Source organism: Dermochelys coriacea, chromosome 14, assembly GCF_009764565.3.
Source record: "Dermochelys coriacea isolate rDerCor1 chromosome 14, rDerCor1.pri.v4, whole genome shotgun sequence".
Taxonomy (NCBI): domain Eukaryota; kingdom Metazoa; phylum Chordata; order Testudines; family Dermochelyidae; genus Dermochelys; species Dermochelys coriacea.
The window spans coordinates 2766755-2789000 of record NC_050081.1 but is presented as its reverse complement, the minus strand read 5'-3'; the positions used below and the strand labels follow the sequence as shown (position 1 = coordinate 2789000).

At 44.8% G+C, this 22246-nt stretch overlaps 1 protein-coding gene across 4 annotated transcripts in view; it reads right to left on the bottom strand.

Annotated features, from left to right (window-relative positions):
* The window catches only part of BAIAP2 (BAR/IMD domain containing adaptor protein 2), an 89708-nt gene extending 67863 nt beyond the window's left edge, over nucleotides 1-21845 (bottom strand). For 3 of the 4 annotated variants that reach the window (XM_038371624.2, XM_038371621.2, XM_038371622.2), the window contains exons 1-2: nucleotides 21705-21831; nucleotides 5766-5841 (exon numbers count right to left, since the gene is read on the bottom strand). In XM_038371624.2, coding sequence (XP_038227552.1) covers nucleotides 5766-5841; nucleotides 21705-21752 — 124 coding nt within the window. In that variant the 5' untranslated portion in view covers nucleotides 21753-21831. Of the gene's footprint in view, nucleotides 1-5765; nucleotides 5842-21704 lie in introns of all 4 variants that reach the window. The other variant, XM_038371623.2, reaches the window with a different exon arrangement.
* Between the last annotated feature and the right edge of the window lie 401 nt (nucleotides 21846-22246).

Here is a 22246-nt window from a genome sequence, read left to right as displayed (position 1 = left end):
TATTCTCAAATACAAACAGCTTTTTCACCTGCAAGATTTTGTGCATTTCCTCCCCAGGAGGAATTTGATTTTTAAATGCAGCCCACACAGAAGGAGAGACTTAAAATGAAATTAATAAGAAAACACCCACCAAATTCCTGAACCACAATTTAGTTAAGGTTGTTTAACATAGCTGGAAGTCACTGCTGCAAATAAGGCACCATTAAGTACCAGTTCCCCAGGAGATTACCGCAAGAACAATCATATTTTTCTTTAGTTTGTGGAGATTGCTAAGTGAGTCCTATTGGTTATCTACAGCCGGTGCACGTGTGGGGATTACGGGTGGCTGTTCAAAGGAGTCGTCTCTGAAATCTCAGCCAAAAAGATGTGATACTGTAGAAGTCTGAGTCACCAGATACAGGGGGCTTTTTGTTTATTTTTTTAATTAAAAAAAGGGAGGGCTGTAATTGAATGCAGAACTTAAACAGGCAGATAGAGATAGGAACTGAACTCTAAGGATCCCAGGGCCCTCTACAATAGAGGTTTTCAAACACCGATTCTTAGAACCTCAGCTGAATCCTTAGGGACTTCTTTCTCTGAAGGTAAGAAGCAATTAAATTCTACACACCAGCTCAGTTCTGAGAAGAAACCGCCAATAGCGCCCAGCTGGATTCAGATCAGAAAGCTTTGTAAAATGAGTGCTACTGCATATTTTCAAGGTTGCAGATGATTGAGCTGGATGGACTACACTTTCTAGGCTGCAGACCTCTAACCTAGAAAACCTTCTTAGACACCAGTAATGAGAACTAGCAAAAAGCAAAATGGTGGAGGTTAGGGAAGGGTTTAGACCCAAAGGGGACATGGGAAGGTGGTACTACATAGGAGTCAGTAGTTTCCATCCAAACATTATTTTGGGGAAAAAGAATCTCCTGACTAAAATGAAGGTGGAGCTCTCTGATTTCACATTATCACACTACAAATTAGATACATTATACTTTACTTTAAAGCTCAGAGACTTCACTTTGTTGTGCACCCCTTTCCATAAAAACATGTCTCAGGACAGACTCGCTTGAGAACTGGACCATAAGATGTTTCATGGAGCTCCTTTAACAGTATGAACTTGTTCTTTTAAATTAAAAAAAATATATATGCAACCACCTAATGAAATGTTTTTCCCTCAATCAAAGGACAGATGAAAAAGGGACATACGACAACAGGGTCTTCACAAATGAAGAGGGGGTCCCTAAGGAAGGGAAAGTCTATCACACTGCTCAATTAAAAAAAAAAAAGTCTGGCTAACAGGCAATCAGCAATGTTAAAATAGCCAAGTCCAGATTAGCAAGCCAATGGGTAGCTTCAGAAATGGTTTGGTGTAAACTCGAGTTGCCACTGGCAAATGATTGAAGCAGGCATGGATTTATAGTGTGGCCCATAGTTTGTGACACAGTCATATTGTCTCATCATCCAGAGGTGTAAGATGACAGCATCTGCCATGCAATGTTGTGAAATGGTTCAACATGGATCATTATTTATGGGGTACATTGAAGCCTGAAAGTTCTTTTGTGGGTCAGCAATCAGATGTTTGGGACATGGAACATTATCCTAGAAGTCTTCCCAGTGCGCCTCAGGATGTAGTGAGGGCTCTTTAAAAAGAGTGTTAGTTCAATCCCAAAAAGGCTTATGAGATTTCAAGCTTCTCTGAAAGGTTCTGGAGGTCCTCGTGAATTGGTAAGTTCAGGTTGGCCATGGCTTGCTCCTACTCATGAGCTGTGTGGGAGTCTCTCTGGATCTTGGAGAAGGGTGTATATGCCAAACTGGGCAACCATTGAACAGGGTTGATTTTAATAAACCAGTTAGAATTCTCAGCACAGCATTAAGCTGCATGTCCAGAGATTTGGTATGCAAGCTCCCCATCCAGATTGGTGCACAATATTCAACAACTGAGCATACCTGTGCCTGAGTGGCAGTTCAAATTGTGCGAGCATCAATGCCCCGTATCATGGACGAAACTTTTTGCAGAAGGTTAGTCCTTGCTTTTAGCTTTTTACACATCTTTTCCACGTGAGCTTCAGAAGTCAAGCTTCTGTGCAAACTTATACCCAAGTACTTCAGAACCGTTAGAACAGTTGACTGCAAAAGGTGACATTAAGTTACTCCATGGCTACTTTGTCATGAGGTAAAAGGCTACCACCAAGATTTTGGAGGCATTGGGCCGGGGCTTCCAGTTCTGGAAATATTTTGCTATTTTCTTGAGCTTGGTGGAGAGGCTGTCACTAATGGTGATGAGGTCTTTGCCTTCTGCTGCAAAAGAAATGCCAGCATAACAAAAGAAAAACCCTGTACAAAATTATGAGAGGTAAGACACTAATACAAATGTTAATAGCGAAGAGACAAGCACAGATCTGTGAGGTAAACCCTCATTGAGGGTGTGTGCTTTGCTGATCTGCCCAGTCGAAAGGACACAGCATCTACTTGCTCAAGATTGTGTCCAGGAGTCACGCAGTGCTACAGCATTTGATGACCTTTGATGCCTTGAACCTGTATCTCCACACTATGTCACAGGCAGTGGATAAACCTATCAGCGTTGTTCAGATTTCTAAAATTGGCTGGAAGTCAGCTTCTGGTCACAGCAGCTTCCTCCTGGTCTGAAACCAGCCTGCTCCTTTGGCAAGATAGACTCAAAGACAGGGCGAGACACACCAGTAAAACCCTCCCCAGTAACTAGAGATAGCTGATGGTATCATTGGGTGGTTTTCCAGGTCTGAGGAGAGCAATGATTGTTGTTCTGCATCAGCTTTTTAGGATCTTCCCCATTGAATGCATAGCACTTAACAGGTCTGCCAGCCATGCTTGTCCCTTTGGCACCTGAGTCTGGGATAAATACCATCCTCCTGAGCAGCCCTTCCCCTTTTATTTCTTGTTCATTTCTTCTGCAGTACGTGGCAATGATGGCAGTGAAGTGGCAGGACTTTGGACATTTAGAAAAAGCACTTTTTGAACAGTCTATCCAGCTCATCTGTTTGGGTCCTCGGTGCAAGGTGACACCATTGGCCATCATTTTTGGTTGCTAGCATTTTACCGAGTCAGCTGCTCCAACCTTAAAAAGGAGCCTTCAGGTTGTGAGACTTGAATTACGCTCTGTCTCATTCCCTCCCTTCTGCAGTGTCTGGCTCACCATTCCTCTCCTATTCCTTGAGAGGTACTTCTGTCTCCAGGGACCAGCCAGGAATACAGACCTTGCGATAGCCATGAGAAAGGGGTTTTGCAGAAGCTTTAATAAGAAGGCGAACGAAGAGCTCAGTCACCAAACTGAAATTAACAGGCAACAGGTTTAAAACAAAAGGAAGTATTTTTTCCACACAATGCACAGTCAACCTATGGAACTCTTCACCAGAGGATGTTGTGAAGGCTAAGACCATAACAGGGTCCAAAAAAAGAACTAAGATTCATGGAGGATAGGTCCACCCATGGCTATTAGCCAGGATGGGCAAGGATGGCGTCCCTCACCTCCGTTTGCCAGAAGCGGAGAATGGGCAACAGGGATGGATCACTTGATTACCTATTCTGTTCATTCCTTCTGGGGCACTTTGCATTGGCCACTGTAGGAAGACAGGATACTGGGCTAGGTGGACCTTTGGTCTGACTCAGTATGGCCGTTCTTATGTTCAGTTTTCTCAGATCAGCTGGACACGAGGCAGCCCTTCAACTTCTGCAGTATATGCAAACCAGTTCAGTTTGCAGAAGTTTCGGCATGGTTTCAGCATTTATTCAAGCAACAGACCTTCAAAGCCGCCATGCACAATAACAGGCTGTGTTGGTTGCCAGGAAAGTTTCCCAGCACCAGATGTGAAGCTTGCAGAGAAACATTTACTGTCTTTCCTCAGACAACAGAGGCCCAGATTATGTTCAGTATTTCCTCTGACCAAGCAAAGATCCCTTAATTGTTTGAGGTCTAAAAGAAGGTGTATGGTTATGAACCAAGCCCAACCTGCAAGTTGCTCACCAGCTACATCATTTCTGCTATAACCCCATCGCGAGTTGTGACTATCGAAATCACACCAAAGTACAAAGCTGGGTGGGAATGAGGTGGCAATACAGGCTTCAAGGTTTGGAGGTTTATAGATGTTCACAGATGTTCATTGTGGTCAGATGTCCAATTCTTATCACAGTAATAGAGATGCCTATGATCTTGGATTCTTCCAGGGCTGAGATATCTTTAAGACTATGCCTGACGTATACAGCAAGGCCAAATTTGGTCATGAGTTGGCAGCCATGACTTCTGCATCTTACAGCTCGCTCACAGTCTGCAGCACGAGTTTCTTACTGACGTGGTTATGCTACGTCACCCTCCTTATGCACTCTGGAAAGATTGTCAGACTTAGCATATGACAGACCTTCCACATCAAGTTGGTGCACACAGCGGCTGTCCTATGGGTCTCCTGTGCTGTGCTAGTCAAGGACTCTTAATTTTGCATTGCTAATCCTATCAGGAGATTGATATCTGGTGGCTTTCAGGAGGAAGATGACAACCATCAAGTGACGCTTCTTTTATGGGTTATTATAACTCAACGCACATTATCAAGAAGCTACCAGACACCAATGTGTCAATCTCCCAGTAGGATCAGCAATGTGAAATCTATAGTCATACAACCTGCCACAAAAGGGGCGACACAGGAAGCATTGTGTGAAGTTCACTGCTATCCAGGAAATCAGACTAAGTGATCGTAGTGGCCCCTTCTGGCCTTAAAAATCTGCGAATCTATGAAAGCCAACAGGTCATTTAAATCTTTGTTTCTTTAACTACCTCCAAAAGGACCTGACATTCCAAGTGAGTGACTTCATGTCTGAGGGAACTGGGGTTATTTAGTCTGCAGAAGAGAAGAGTGAGGGGAGATTTGATAGCAGCCTTCAACTACCTAACGGGGTGGGGGGGGGTCCAAAGAGAATGGAGCTTGGCTATTCTTACTAGTGGCAGATGACAGAACAATGGTCTCAAGTTGCAGTGGGGAAGGTCTCGGTTGGATATTAGGAAACACTATTTCACTAGGAGGGTGGTGAAGCTCTGGAATGGGTTACCTGGAGAGGAGGTGGGATTTCCATCCTTAGAGGTTTTTAAAGCTTGACAAAGCCCTGGCTGGGATGATTTAGTTGGGGTTGGTCCTGCCACGAGCAGGCGGTTGGACTAGATGACCTCCTGAGATCTCTTCCAACCCTGATATTCTCTGATTCTATTTTAAGAAGTGGTTAGCTATACTACCTAGTTCTATGCACTCCCAGCCATGAAATGGCAGTCTTTAAAAATCAGAGTCAAAAATTAAAATCTCCATTTTAAAATAAGGATTTTTAAAACAATATTTTATTCGTATTTAAAATGGCAAGATGGTCTTTAAAAAAAAAAGAAGAAGAATGCAAATATATGCTTCTCACCCCTACTAACAGCCAAATCTTTACTGCTCAAGCCCTTTTCAAGTTCATCATTCTTAAGGTGCTTCGGGGACCAGGCTTCTTCAGGCTCAGAGTGCCTGGGACAGGCTTTGTGCCTCTGTCGTATCATGACTTTTTTTTTTTTGTTTTTAAATATGAAAAACCACTCTGCAATTTCCCCCCGCCCCAGGGGGAAAAAGGCATCCAGTAACATTTCAAAATTCCAGAACAATGCTGCCCAACTGCACCCAGTATGTCAGCATGCCTCTGCCCAGAATCCTCCCACTCCACCCCGAATACCACGGGACCTGCTGTACCAAGGATTTCAGCACTGAATGCATTTGCAGTGCAACTTCACTTACTTGCCAAGGCTTTTTCATAGTTCTTCCCCATGGAAATGAAGTTCCTGAGGCAGGGATTGTACTGTTCCATGATCGTCTGAGGGAAAAAGAGCACAAGAAGTGGGAGACATTAGCAAAGCTGGTTGGGCGAGGGACAAGCAAGAACCAGAAGGGCCCCTGCAGCAAGACTGAGCATCTCCAGGTCTGTTTTGTGTACGCACACGGAGTGGCTGATTCACCACATAGATGTGCATGGCAGCATGTGTGTAAGTCCCAGAAGCAGAGAATCCTCCCACACAGCCCTCTATAGACAAACACAATCCAAACTTACTGACGTTTTACAAGAGGATATTGGCTGCACATACACAGCCCGGTTTTAAGTACGGCAATGTTTTAGTGAATAATTCCGGACATCATGATGATTTTACTTTCCTAGAAGGATATTTATTTTTTCCAGCACTGGCAATATGAAGCCTAAAGAGTAATAGGATCATAGGATGATCTATGATCACAGCAGCTGGGGATAAATTAGAATCATTCCTAAATCAAATGGATAACACAGCAGAGTTGACAGAAAGAGAGCTGTTTGGCTAAACAGAAGTACTGTTCATATTATCAATTTTGTATTTATAGCCCATGTATTGTCCTGTCCTTTCTTGAAAGGACATGCAGGTGGCATTATCAATGTAGAAATATATTTATGGGGTACCAAGAATGCTTTTGTACCTGGATGTAACACTACGTGGTAGGTATGCCAAATTGCATTTTGTGAAACTGGTCCTTTATACACCTCTCTCTCTACAAAGCACCCACTCATGCATCTTCCTTTGACAGTATCTGCAAAAACCTTCTAAAAAAATAAAACAAACGGACTGCTTTCCCCCCTAATTTCTCAGCTTAGTTATAATATTTCAGAACATGTTTGCTTCAGCTCTCAGTATATTATAATATGGTAAAATGTGTGGAGTAGAATTTTTAAATATTTCTACATCTAAACGCAAGCTAAAGAGAACATACATATTAGCTTTTTGCATAGGATAAACACACCCTCTCCTTTTGAAAGAATTTATGGGTAGCAATCACAGCAATACCAGCTAGGGGGTGATATTAAGAAAAAGGTAGGCTTCTCTTCGCTTACACTGCATTGGTCATTATTCAGCAACTGCTGAATCAGATTAAGAAAGAGGATAGAAGGAACCTTCATTTTCTTTTATCATTAAGGGCAACTCCTCCACAGAGCTACTCCACAATATGTGCCCCAGCAGCCATTTGGCACAGCATGGATACCTAGCATGAGACCGAGAACCCAGAGATAATGGCAGCCCTCAGGAACATCCTAGGAACTTCTCCTTCAGCCCCTCTGGCTGGCACTAGCTAGACCAGAGTCTCGTAAAGGGTTAGGGTTTGACATACAGATTTCTGGTTTTGATACAGTCACTGCCCATTGATAGTGAATGGTTGGACAATGGAGCTAATTAGATGGCATTCTCAGCCTTTTCCTAGCAGAACATACGTACCATGGCTGATCCAAAACACACCTTACCACTTGCCTGGAATTTGCCTTTAGTAATTTAAAGAACACGGAAACAAAATCCTCAGCCTGAGCTTTCTCCTGCACTTATGTGTTCCTACAACTTCGCCTCCCCCCCCCCCGAAAGAGGCTTAAACCCCCTTATGCTACTTTGTGGGCACCAGTAGGACTCAGCTGGTCAGAAATAGTGAGTCAGCAGAAATAACTTTATAACCATGCAATAATCTAGCATCTGGGGAAGTCAGCAAAAGAGCTCTGTCCTAGACCTTGCTACCTTGTTACAGGAACTTTTAAACAAGTGACAATTAAGAGATAATTTAATTGCACTGAAGAAGATTTAATCTAGACAAAAAAAAATTCAAGAACAAAGTAAGTTAAAGACTGATTACTCGGTCTGGCTAGTCCAGAATTATCTAGTTCTGCACCAGCCTTTCACTTCAAGAGCCACTGTAAGTCAGACCAACTGCAGAGCTGACAATGAACGGCAAGAAGGAATGCATCATTCAAGGATTGCCCTGGGTATCGCCATAGGCCAACATCGGTCAGATCACTCACACTTGACAGAAGAGGATTTGGAGTAAGGTATTAAAAAAAGTTATTTAAGAGCCAATCACACAATGAATGCATCCTTCAGGCAGAGTTCACTCCAGCCTTGGGTCAGGCCGCATGCAACAAGGCAGAACCTGTGCTCAGAATGGCTAATAATATTGCTGCTTCTTGTAAGTTCTGTTGTAGCTGGGAGGGGACAGGAAGGCCAATACACCAGAGACACTTTCTGGATAGGGAGGGTATTTTCACTTTAGTGGGAAAGTGTTTACTTTTTTCCTAGCTCTACATACAGTGATCAGATCACTACTAAAGAATGGATCTTTGTAAGTTTGTAGCAGGCTATGAATGGCTTGTCCTACCTTGCTCTGCTCCCATAAGTCATTTGATCTCCTTGTAACTATTGCATCTTAAAAACTAGACCCAAGTTCTCCAGCTGAGCTCTGTGGGAAGGATAACCAAATCTCCTTCCTCTCACTGACCCTTGAACTTAACTCTGGCTGTATAGGGGGAGCAACCTGGCAGCTAACACAAGCCAGGGGGTAGTTATTGGATATTTGCCTCTCTGTCTTTGGAGAGAGTCCCCCACCCGCCTTCAGTAACAAGCACTCTGGGATAAGCAAGGGCAAAGGCCAGTCGACAAGGACAGGGATACGAAATTCAGTCTAATACCTAAATATCTTTGTGCTCTTAAAGCGTGAATGAGCATTCCCATGGGGAAGGAGGGGGTCGCCAGGCTCTCACCCTCACCACACAGACTGTTACACATTTCTGGAAGGGGAGGGGAGGAGACAGACCCTTATGTTGAATAAGCTGATTAAACATCTGTCGCCTCATTTGAAGCTGGCCAAACACCATAAAGCTCATTTTCCGCTTGAAGCATTTTTATTCTTAGTTCCTGGTTCCTGTTTTTTTGAGACTGAGAGACTGTTTACAGTAATTTGCTTGCAGATACATCCACAGCCACTGATGTTGATCAGCATTGCTAGGTCTTTGCCATCTCAAAAGTTTAGAACAGCAGGTTATTAATTTCAATAAGCTGCCATCTCACCATGGGATACATTTGAGCATCGAGGCAGCAGTTTAAAACACTATTTAGTGGTAATACTTTAGATTTCAATGTTTGTTAGCTCAGGAATTTGTTTTAATCCTCAGCAATGGCTTTTCTCCAGCACTTTTCCTAGCAGGCCAGCAAGAGTGAGAAGTGAGCGCTGAAGCCTGTCAGCTGACCAAGGGAGAGGACCACTTCTGTCCTAGCTAGAAACTCACTGTGCTCTGGGAAGCTTTCCAGAGAGACCAAAAGAGCAAACATCTAAGACAACATTCATCTAAACTAGATCCAGCTGTGAAGCCTCGGTGTGAACTCCCCCACCACCACCACCACCCCCCCCCCCCCCCGGCTTTGAAGGCACTTGAGCAAAAGGTGGAGAGACAGGGTTGGATTTGCATTGCATATTACACACACAGTACTCCAAGCGGGGATATACACCCAGGGATTCTAGAGGGTGAATGTTAAGCATTAGTATGTTGGACTCAGTAGGAATTTTACTGCCAATTAAACGCTGTCAGTCACCTTTTGTCGTTTGGTTCAAAATATTTCAGACCAACGCTTCTACAGCTTTTAGTGAACATTCTGATTGGTAGAACAAAATGACCCTGTAGCAACAAGATGTTTCATGGATTATCTTCCATAATTATAGGAGGCAATTACCTATGAGAAGTTAATTACCACTAAGGGACAAAGAATTCACACATCATTCCTTAGGTCACATTTAATGCATTATGCCCGCAAGTTACTACTAGTTTCTGCATGTTCCTTCCACCGACCAACCTATAGTCTCTCCACCACCATTTACAGCAAGCTGGACAACTCTACCGCATACGTCAGTTAGAAATGAGACCAGTCCCCTTTCTCCACCCTTCAAAACACATAGCAATCATCATCATCTCAGGCAGAGCTGTTTCAACATTAAGCTTTTCTCCATTCGATGCTCAGCCCCAGCAATCGCAGGCTGGGCAATGTTTACACAGAAGACATTGGCAGGATTTCTGTGGGGAAGGATTTTGAATACATTTGTTTGGTTAACGGCAGTAAAGAATATAAAAAAAAAGTCACTTTTGCAGCAGTGTCTGAGGGGATATGTATCTTATCCAAGGAAGAGACTTAGATGCATAAAATTTACATAAAATAATTTAATGGAATCTACAGGCTGAAGAAAGCATTATCCCTATTCAGTACAAACACAGAGCTCTTATTGCTACAGCAAGAATGTTAAGTTTCCCATGAGTCATTGCAAGGCTAGTCACAATGGGCTGCCTTGCACAATGCATTTTTGGGGACCTGCAAGTCAAACTTACTTTATTTTCTTGGGTGTAAACTCCATGCCCACTGTATGAAACAAACCTAACTCTCATTCTGGAACTGGTTGTAAGTCCTGTATGGCGATTAAGCTGCTGCACAGGTACAAGCAACAGAGGTAAATACTCTTTGTAAACACAGGTTTCAGAGTGGTAGCCGTGTTAGTCCGCATCAGCAAAAATGAGGAGTACTTGTGACACCTTAGAGACTCGCTAAGGTGCCACAAGTTCTCCTCGTTTTTGTAAACGCAGTGCATCTTGGATAAGAAGGGAATCAAACACAGGGCTCATCCCTAGATGTGCACATCTGAAGCCGGTTACATAAAAAGCTTAGACTTCACTCTTTAGCCATTAAGAACATGTTTCTAGCCATTGTTCTACACTAAGGACAGCTACTTCAATACAGCAAATGATGAGACAGGACACCATCCCAAAAGGGGACACTTGTAACGGAATAAAAGGAAGCCAACTCCCCCTTGACAAATTTTATCAACCAAACTTTTAAACAGGAGGTTTGCTGGCCATGAATGTTTTTAGAAACTCCTTTCATTCGGTTAAGGACTCATTTAATGAAGCAGGCCACAATGCAGGAATTAAACTATGCAATCCTGGCTGCTGCTCCAAAAATAAAAGGTGACAAAAGTGCTTTTCACTTCTAAGTCTTTGGACGCTCAAGGTGGGGAGAGCAGGAGGGATTCTCTAGAATTAGTGTAGCTTTGTATCAGGCTAGCCCAGAGAAAACTGGAGAGATCCCAATTTTTTTTTTCCCTTTCTTAAAGACTCTGGTAACACAAACGTTTGCCTTGTATATTACATGCACTACTGATACTAGTCTATTGCACCCTGAATCATCCAGCAAAACCCTGGAATTATTTCTGTTAAACTGCTTGTTGCAGTGCTACACAGAGCAGCTGGTTGTATCAGCAGCAGCACAGATGAGGCTCACTACAAGGCCAAGTGAGCAGGGAGGAGCAAGGATTCAGAGAGCCTTTACCATCCCTCCACAAACCAGACCTTCCTTAAAACAGAGAAGGTCCATTGAAAGAGTTCACAGTGTAGAGAAGAGTCCTCCATGCCTCAACCAAGGCTTACACAGACGCGTCTCTCTGCAGCTATGTTTTCTTGACCCAGCAAGGTGTAATCAGATTGTTAGAAGGGTAAAGCAAGGCCAATATTCAGTAAAACCCTGGTAGTGAAAGCAAACTACATTCTTGCTCAAATTCTGCCCCATCAGCTTCACCCACAAATTGTCTGCCTTCCATATGCTGTCTGGGCAGAATCTGAAAAACCTGGCAGCTAAAGGTTGAAAGGGCTTTGTTTTGTTCCACTGAACTAAATTCCTCAGTAATACTGCTCAGCTCTCTGGGATTGTTCTGCCTTTATTCAACTGCCAAAAATGAAACTAATGCAAAGCACAAGGTCTCAACGACATAGTTCTACTGAATTAAAGAGAGGAGAAGAGATGCTCCAGAGGTGATAGAGACAAGTTTGTGTTTTTGTGTGTGTGTGTTTTTTCCTCTCTCTCTCTCTCTCTCCCTCCCTCCCAGAAAAGCAGAGGGATGCATCCACTGCTAGGGATGCAAAAGTTTAGCTTTGCTCAGATCAGCCCATTATAGAAATCTGAAGTCCTCCTCTGCAGGCAGGGGGAGTATTTTAGGTGAGTTGTTTTGTGTAAGGGTTCTACTGGGTAGGAAATAAATAGAATTCCCTTAAAACCTTTGAAAAAAATCCATTTTATTAGTTAAACTGAAGAGGAAAGAGGCAGCACGTTTCTCCTAAAGGTGTCACCATGGTCTCAAACTGCCCCCAAGGCTGAACGTGAAGTCCTGTTCCACTCTCCTCTAGGAGGCACAGGGAATCGTTAGACAGCTGAGGAGTCTGACATCAGTTGATTAGACACTGCTGTTCACCAGTCAGCAGAATGAGACAGGTGTCTTCAATCAGTAGAGGAAGTCAGCATTTTGCATTACACATGCTACTCTGGACAGAGAATGTGCACCAGAGCATCAGCGCGCGTTGGTAACATGCATGCTTCATCAATTATCCCTCCAGCAGCTATAGCCAGGCCTCATTTTGATTAGGCCAGAAGGTCTCACCTCCATCTTTGCACTGTGCAGTGCCACATAATACTAGTAGGTTTCTGCAGTAGCTCAGTGCGTGGTCTTGGGCAAGACATTTATGCTCTGTGCCAGAGTACCCCTCAGTCTGCAACACCGCAACAAGGGGCTGAAGAAGTGAAGAGCAGCCGTTGTGAAGAGGAGGTCCTTAATGCTAGGTCCATTTTCCCTGCTCATGGACGTGTTCCAGGTCTCAGCTGGCACTACTGCAAAAGCCATTGCATGCACATGGCTGCGGCTCAGCTCACTGTCTCTTCATCCTGACTAAAACAGCTATGTTATAAAACAGAGGATCCCATACTGGGGTCAGCAGGGCATTGCTGGGGAACCTGGGGAGCTGTTTTGGCCACTAGTGCTGACTTTCCCCTTGTTTCCCAGCTGCTAAACTCCATTAAAGGTCAGCTAAACACCCACCTACAGGCTTGCCTACTACTACTATTGTTTAATACCATTGTAGCAGTAACACGCCAAGGCTCCAACCAAAACCATGGCTTTGTTGTGTTAGGTGCTCAGGATGGACAGGATGACAAGGTTCCTGCCCCAAAGAGCTCATACAAGCAACTGCTGTAGTTGTCACAGGGCTACGTGACCATAACTAGTGGGTCGGGGAGGTCAAGGCAATCATAAATGGGAGAGAAAGCGTCCAGGAGACTGTCTCTGCTCAGATGTGGTCATGCTACAAACGTGTAAGAAGTGCTGCAAGGAACTCTGATTGTTAAATGGCTCACGCCAGCTTCAGAAATTCATCTCATTATCTCGGCATTAATATTTAATACCCAAACCTAGACGACTATTTACATCTCAGTCTGTCCCACCCAGTATTTAAAACAGTGCTTCATAGTTTCAATAGGCTGAGCTTCTGCTCGAGAAGCTACACTGGACTCATTAGTAAGTCCGATTTCAAATTATGAGCAGGCTCAATACATACCTTCCATTTCTGCCTCTAAGAACCCTCCCACACAGGAAGCTGGCATCAAAGGCACACAACGTAGAAAAACACTGGTATCTATGTATTGCAAGTGCCACTGTCCCCACATCACCTAGGCAATAACAGTATGACTTAATGCAACAGTACACATGCAGAGAGTCATTCTCCACCACTCCCTCATCCAGTGAGCATGCGGTTCATTTGGAGCATTTCCACTGCTTACTCCACATGCGTGCAAATGACTGCTCTCAGACGGTACTGCGGGACTTGCAGTGTGGCATCAGACAAAACACAAGATTGGAGTTCACCTGCATCTCTACTTTCGGAATGGTGTTCTGTCAGAAGGGGGCCCATGCCAAAAAAGCCACATACCTGGCCATCCCAAGGGTTTCATCACAGCTTCCGCATGGAGGGAGATGCGGGCTGAGACTGCCGTGGGCTGAGCCCTAACTGACTCTGAAGATTAAGACCAGGACCTTGAAGCAAATCAAGTGTGGGAACTAGAGTCGTGCATGCAGATTGCCAGAATGCTGTGCTCAGCTGACCCATGGTCTCGCCTAGTGGAGATGCTTAGTCTTCTACCTTAGGTTTCAGAGTAGCAGCCGTGTTAGTCTGTATTCGCAAAAAGAAAAGGAGTACTTGTGGCACCTTAGAGACTAACAAATTTATTTGAGCATAAGCTTTCGTGAGCTACAGCTCACTTCATCGGATGCATTTGGTGGAAAAAACATAGGAGAGATTTATATACACACACAGAGAACATGAAACAATGGGTTTATCATACACACTGTAAGGAGAGTGATCACTTAAGATAAGCCATCACCAGCAGCAGGGGGGGGAAAGGAGGAAAACCTTTCATGGTGACAAGCAAGGTAGGCTAATTCCAGCAGTTAACAAGAATATCAGAGGAACAGTGGGGGGGGGTGGGAGGGAGAAATACCATGGGGAAATAGTTTTCCTTTGTGTAATGACTCATCCATTCCCAGTCTCTATTCAAGCCTAAATTAATTGTATCCAGTTTGCAAATTAATTCCAATTCAGCAGTCTCTCGTTGGAGTCTATTTTTGAAGCTTTTTTGTTGAAGTATAGCCACTCTTAGGTCTGTGATCGAGTGACCAGAGAGATTGAAGTGTTCTCCAACTGGTTTTTGAATGTTATAATTCTTGACGTCTGATTTATGTCCATTCATTCTTTTACGTAGAGACTGTCCAGTTTGGCCAATGTACATGGCAGAGGGGCATTGCTGGCACATGATGGCATACATCACATTGGTAGATGCGCAGGTGAACGAGCCTCTGATTGTGTGGCTGATGTGATTAGGCCCTATGATGGTATCCCCTGAATAGATATGTGGACAGAGTTGGCAACGGGCTTTGTTGCAAGGATAGGTTCCTGGGTTAGTGGTTCTGTTGTGTGGTGTGTGGTTGCTGGTGAGTATTTGCTTCAGATTGGGGGGCTGTCTGTAAGCAAGGACTGGTCTGTCTCCCAAGATCTGAGAGAGCGATGGCTCGTCCTTCAGGATAGGTTGTAGATCCTTGATGATGCGTTGGAGAGGTTTTAGTTGGGGGCTGAAGGTGATGGCTAGTGGCGTTCTGTTGTTTTCTTTGTTGGGCCTGTCCTGTAGTAGGTGACTTCTGGGTACTCTTCTGGCTCTGTCAATCTGCCACTATCAGATCATACATCCAATGAAGTGAGCTGTAGCTCACGAAAGCTTATGCTCTAATAAGCTTGTTAGTCTCTAAGGTGCCACAAGTACTCCTTTTCTTATTTCCCCATGGTATTTCTCACTCCCACCCCACCCCCCACTGTTCCTCTGATATTCTTGTTAACTCTTGGAATTAGCCTACCTTGCTTGTCACCATGAAAGGTTTTCCTCCTTTCCCCCCCCTGCTGCTGGTGATGGCTTATCTTAAGTAATCACTCTCCTTACAGTGTGTATGATAAACCCATTGTTTCATGTTCTCTGTGTGTGTGTGTATATATAAATCTCTCCTCTGTTTTTTCCACCAAATGCATCCGATGAAGTGAGCTGTAGCTCACGAAAGTTTATGCTCAAATAAATTTGTTAGTCTCTAAGGTGCCACAAGTACTCCTTTTCTTATTGATAAGATTGAACTGCCAATTGGACCAGTGAGAGCTTCTCTGCAGCTTTCGCTTTCATTCCCAGATCTTGCAGTCAGCCTGGAGATGAGGAATGCATTGACGTGGTCCAACAGGAAGGAAAACCACCCTACAGACAACTGAACTCACCTGCAGGTCTCAACCGGTACTACTGCAAAAGACATTGCATGCACATGGCTGCAGCTCAGCTCGCTGTTTCATCATCCTGACTATAACAGCCATGTTATAAAAACACTACCAAACCAAAGGCTCCAATCTGGTTAAACTACTTTGTATTAATGATTTGAGAACTGGGAAGATCCATGACATACTGCACTTGAGATACAAGCAACGGGGGTGAGGTGGGGGGGGGGAGCTAGTAGCACAACCATGAGCTAACTCAGTATAACAACAAGTCTAAAGGCAACAGCCAGCTGAGCTCCACTCCAGAGGTGGCTGCATTTCAATGTTGCCAGTTACAGAGAGTTTGGGAAGTGATTTGGGATTCTTTGGGAAGAAAGGCGATTGTAATTTATATTTTTATAGCAACTTCCTTTCTAAAGCTTCCACGTTGTTAATTTAGATAATTGTTAGTGATCAGTTGTCTGAGCAAAAAGCGAAAATCCCTGGCAAAATTCACCTGCACAATATGAAACTAAAGGAAGAACAAACCCTGAAAAACCACAGGGCAGGTGTAACAGCCATTCCCAGCACTGCAGCCATCCTTAATCAATGGCTTTTCTATTTGCCTAGTGCTTCCTGCAATGCAAAGTCTTTTGGCCAAAGGAGCAGCAGAGGAGCACAATGCATGAGATACACACGGTGACATAGGATAGCTTCCGAGGCGAATGCTTCCCCCTCTGCCAGCCCCAGATTCCCTCCTGTTGCCACAAACACAAAACCACCCACCATTTCCCCTCTGATTCACTTGAGTGAGATTCTCGTTCCTTCCCTCCAGACTCTGAGATAATAAGGCAATAGAGGCTGTTATGCTAGCAATGACATTTATTACTTCTGATGTGTAGCAAATGACTAAGGAATTCTGCCTTCGTTTGCTCATGACTACTATTATTATTTTTTAGGAACCTTTCCTCAGGGCAGTCCAGAAATCCTTACAAAACCACTCTTCCATTTGAAAAAGATGTTTGTAACACGAAATGGAAGCTGGACTGAAGCTCCCAGCAATGTAATCCATCACCACTGGGAACAGCCTACGCTTCTAGGGAAGAAGAAGTCACCAGGTCTTTCAGACTTTTGCCATATACAAATGCTCTGAAAAAACCCTGCACTATAGATGTAGGTTTAGCTATTTGTTTGGAGGGGCGATACACCTTTCCCCTTGCTGAACGAGTCTGACACCGGCACGTACCAAGTTTCACACATCATCTGTGCTAGCAGCAAAGCTCCTCTCAGTCTCAGAACCATTGCAGCAGCTGTGCTGATACAATAAGGTCCACATGGATAAGTCAGCACCTGGGGAAAGTGGGATTACGTTGGCAGAAGATGCCAGCTTACTCCATCCCTCTCTGTAAATTACTCCACATGTATAGGCAGCTGATTGTAGTGGCAGCATCAGCAAGGGGGAGGCTGACAGCTCTTCCACCATCTCATTAAGTGTAATCATTCTGAGGGCGAGCACCGGTTCTGGAAAATAATTACAAAGGGCCTTCCTCATCACCATGCCTCAGGAAAGCCTCGGCACGGGGGCCAAGGCTTCTTCGCTATATAAATTAGTCCCCAGAAGCCTACTCCAGACATCGTAATGGAGGACATCAAGGAGCCACCTGCAAAGGGAGCTCCAGCCACACAGCATAGCTGGCAGAGAGGTGGTTCCCAGTCACCAATGATGCTGAGTAGCTTCCCCTTCCACACACTTAAGCACAAAGCGGGTGCCCCCATACGGAGGTCTGCAATTAGTAACTGCAAGGAAGTGGCAAAGAGATCCATGCTTCCTCCATTTACTCAGGATTGGGTCCTGCCTCCCAAAGCAAGGCCCAGGCTGCTGCAAAAAGCAGCAGAAGTTTGGGATTCAAACCTGAGTAATGCTTGGGCAAAAGAGAACCCAAAATTAAAATGGGAGTGTTTGACCTGGGGGGAAATCCAGAGCTTAGATCCATTTTAGGAAAGTGCCATCTCTGGGCCACCAGCAAAGACTACCAGACTATTAGCAAGACCAACAAACCATGGGACTGTTTAAAATTAAGACTGAAAGAAGAGCTCTGTGTAGCCCGAAAGCTTGTCTCTCTCACCAACAGAAGTTGGTCCATTAAAAGATATTACCTCACCCCTCATCTCCTTAAAACTAAGACATTTATTGTTGTCCAAGAACTTATGAATATGAACTTAACATGACAAGCTGTGGAAAGCCTTGCACTCTGTACCCAGTTGCAGCAGGAGCTGGCTTCCCTATAGTAGGATTTGTAAGGAAGCTTTGTTAAGTTTCCCGGGACACATTAGTTCACGTGACAGTGTCAGCAGATAGCTACTAATACCCAAAAATCCTATCAATAAATATGCAGCAGGAAAACTGCATCTCTTCTAACAAACCAATACATGCTTTCCCTCCTTGCCCCCAATCAACACCCTGAGACACTAACACTAAGTTCACGCTGTTTGGTTTGAAACAACTCCTGTTGACTTTAATGGAGTTCGATGGGATCCTGAAACTTGTTTCTTGGATAATTTCTTTTGAAATTTGCTCATAGGGATTAGCAAACATCTAGTTTCTGTAAGGGTCCCAGACAATAACTCCTGTTGGATATCTTCACACAGCAAGAGGATTCTTTTCTTTGTACTAACAAAGAAGCAGTATTCACCAGAACAGAAATGTTAACATAGCCTACAAGAGATCAGTGCTTTAGCTTCCTTTATTACCCATAAGCATACAACTTCAGGGCCTTAACTTCATTTGGAATTAAAATACCTGGATCAGGCATGGAGTTGTGCTTTGGAAGCCATTATGGGCCACATGGGGGGGGGGGCGGCAGAGGAGAGAAAAGACAATACTTTACTCAGAATTCACCCATAATGCCAAGTTATCCTTCTCTATCCTCCAGCTGGCAGAATGTTCTATAAACATGATCAACAGTGGAACAGTTAACAACATTGCTTTGTTTAAATTATTGTCTTCAGGCTTCAGAGTCAATGTGATGTTGAGATGAATAGGGTCAGTTCACACTTTTTAAATGTGGGTTCTGTTCACACTGCAAAGTGAAATATGTTTTAACCAGGACAACTGCATTTTAACCAGGTCCAGGATTTGTATCATAGATCAGACTCTGAAAGTTATTAATTATTATTTGTCATTATGACTGCTTCCTTTCAGTCTGCAAACTAAGTAAAGCAGCACTGTAGTGATACACATTCAGAAGGTTTTCTTTGCAAGCAAAAGGGTTAAAAAAAACAACTCAGGTTTGCCTGAGTGACCAGGTAGACAGTACAGAAACTGATGAAGCCAGTTACAGTGCACAGAAGTGAACTGCCAGATACCAGTGCAATCCCACTCTGAAAGGCCATGCTAACATTTGTGCTTTCTTCCCTGGAGAAATAAATAGCATAAACTTTACTCAGCTGTTTTCAAACTAGAACCCCCTTCAAGTGTCTCTTTTGGCCAACACAAACACAAAGCTTAAAAATCAAAAAGAAAAGGAGTACTTGTGGCACCTTAGAGACTAACAAATTTATTAGAGCATAAGCTTTCGTGAGCTACAGCTCACTTCATCGGTTGCATTTGGTGGAAAAAACTTAAAAGTCAAGTTCAGTTTGCAACTGCCAAGGTAAACAGCACCATGGCATCACATGGCCATAACAAACAAGCCACACAGCAAGTTCACAGCAGGACCGTGCACGGGCTCCCAAAGAAATCCGTACCCACACTGCAAACAGCCTAGTAACACAGCTCTTCAAGGACAACACCTTCACTACGGCTGAGCCACCAGCAGAAACGACTCTGTAGCAATTGACCTTGGAGACTGACCCATACAAATGACTCAATTCTGAAGACTGGTAAATCCAGTTTACTTATTCAACAGCTATTATCACTATGTATGCTCAGCTTAAGCACATACATAATTCTTAGACACTGAGCCTTGCTGATTAGCACAATACTCCATCACATAGAACAAGAGAGCTTCAGACTGCAAGGGAAAGTTAACCAAGTTAACATCCATGCATCCGGAATATCCACGGCCAAATAACAAGCAACCTAGCAACGCAGATTCCGTTAGGTCAAACAATTTTCCAGGAGGGAATGCAGCCCCATGGACATCTGCAATGCTAGCAGAGTTAAATGTTGTCAATTCATGATCAAGTTTAATTCATGATAATTAAACTTTCACAGACATGAGAAAGACTCTTTATCAGATTGGCCATGACAACATAGAACAGAAAACAGGACTTCAGTTCATCATCTTTACTAAAATGGAATTGTTGATTATGCCCCAAGGAGATCACAAAGAAAACCAGCGTTTTCAAACTGTGCTGTGTTGAATGCTTTGGGCCTAAGTTTTCCTACCACAATTTTACTAGCTTTATGCTTACAAATAGTTCAGTGCTCCAGCCATTTATAAAACAGACAATAGTGTAACTGCTCCAGTTTACTGCATAACAGCCTGCAGAACATCCTCGGTTAGGGGGATTATAGCCGAGTTCGTCGCAGAACTGCTTCATTTACCCTTATTCACACAGCGCGAGAACATTTTGGTTGTGAAACTCTGAAGGAAAAAAAGAAATAAGTCGCTAGACTCACTGACCTCAGCTACAACAGAGTTACAGACATAGCGTGAACGACGTGCCTTTTAATAACATTTCCCTCATGGAACGCATCTCCATCTCTCTTCCTTTACCAGGTGTATTCTTTAACCTCATATTCGTCTAGCACCATCATATACAAGTCAAAAGGAGATTTAGGACTAAATAGGTCTGCCCCTTCAGTACAGTATTCCTAGCTTATGAATGGTCATTAAAAACAAACGGCTCTCACCGTACACAGCCCTCTTCAGTCCTGAGAGCATGTAGAGCTAGTGTGGTTATCTGATGCGGCAGTGAAATAGTTTAAGTGGGTTTCACAGGACAGTACAATACACAGGGCTGGCTCAGAAGCCAAGGAAACCTTTCATCATGAAAGAGACAGCTAGGTTTGAAATTGGGCTTAATTTTAAAGCTCTATTTTTGGAACCACTAATATGAACCATTTTGATATGACAAATTTCAGAGTAGCAGCCGTGTTAGTCTGTATTCGCAAAAAGATGTGGGGACCTGCATGAAAACCTCCTAAGCTTACTTTTATCAGCTTAGTTTAAAACTTCCCCAAGGTACAAACTATTTTACCTTTTGCCCTTGGACTTTCGCTTCCACCACTAAACGTCTAACTGGTATTATTATTAGGAAAGAGTCTGTTTGGAAACATTCCCCCCCCCCGGAAGGTTTGGTAAAAATCCTCACCAATTTGCATAGGTTACCACAGACCCAAACCCTTGGATCTTACGAACAATGCAAAAGCATTCAGTTTCTTAAAAGAAGAATTTTAATAGAAGAAAAAGTAAAAAGAATCACCTCTATAAAATCAGGATTTGTTAGTCTCTAAGGTGCCACAAGTACTCATTTTCATTTTGATATGAAATTTTTTGCCTGGTAAAATTTAATCTTGTGGAAGGAGAGAAGTTAGAGAGCCTGTTACTCCAGCGTAGGTAGGAATCATTTCATTCTCCCCAACCATCCCCGCCCCCCCCCAGCAGACGGTTTCTCCATTAACCGCAGCTATGAGTGATCACTGGTGACCACATTTTAAGACCAGCACGAAAGTCAGGAATTGAGTCCAGGATGTCACTTCTAATGAGAGCAAGGCAGCTCCGACCGTAAATTACTCCTACACAACTCCACCGCCAGTTCTGCGCTTACATAAGATGACATCTTTTGCCACCCCTCGATTCAGCCCTCAGAGCTAAATCCCATTTCCCCATATTTAGAAACTGACAGACACAGAGAGAGAGAGAAACCCAAACCCTTGCAATTATTTAAAAATAAAGACACTGCACGTTGCATAACCGCCCCGGGGAAAGACAGCAGCAAATTAACATTTCAAACCAACCCAGCCACAAGCCAGGGGATGGACAAGCCCCGACTCCCCTTGTTTGCCAACCGGTGCCGAGAAAAATGAAAAGCCAAACGCTACAGCGGAGCCCGAGAGCCCGGGCCGGCTGCTCCGGCTTGAGTCGCGCTACCGTCCCCGGCCAGTCCCGCTCGCAGGGAAGACGCGGGGGGGGCCGCCGTGCGCAGCGCCTGGCGAGCCGGCTCCGGGACAGAAGCGCCGCGCCTGGGCAGCGCCCGAGGGGACGGGGACGGGCGCCCGCCGGGGCAGCGCCCCCGGGGCCCGGGCTCACCTTGTAGACGGTCTCGGTGAGGCGGTGAACCTCCTCGGAGCGCGCCATGCCGCCGGGTCGCGCAGCGCCGTGCAGCCGGGCGGAGTGCGCTGGGGCGCGGCCGCCGACGAGCTTATATCGCCGCCCAGCGCCCAGCCGGCCGCCTCCGCCCGCCCCCGGCCCCGCCCCAACCCCCCCTCCAGGCACCCCACAGCCCCCACCGCTCTGCCCCCTAACCGCCCCTCCAGGCACCCCACAGCCCCCCCACCGCTCTGCCCCCTAACCGCCCCTCCAGGCACCCCAGGGGCACCCCCCCTGCCCCCAGGCACCCAGAGCTCCCAACACCCCTAACTACCCCACACACACCCTGCCCCCAATGCCCCCAGGCACCCCACAGCCCCCAACACCCCTAACCACCCCACACCCCCACGCACCCCACAGCCCCCAACATCCCACACCCCCTCTGCCCCCAATGCCCCCAGGCACCCCACAGCCCCCAACACCCCTGATTAGGGGTTTGGAATGGGACCCATATGAGGAGAGATTAAAGAGGCTGGGACTTT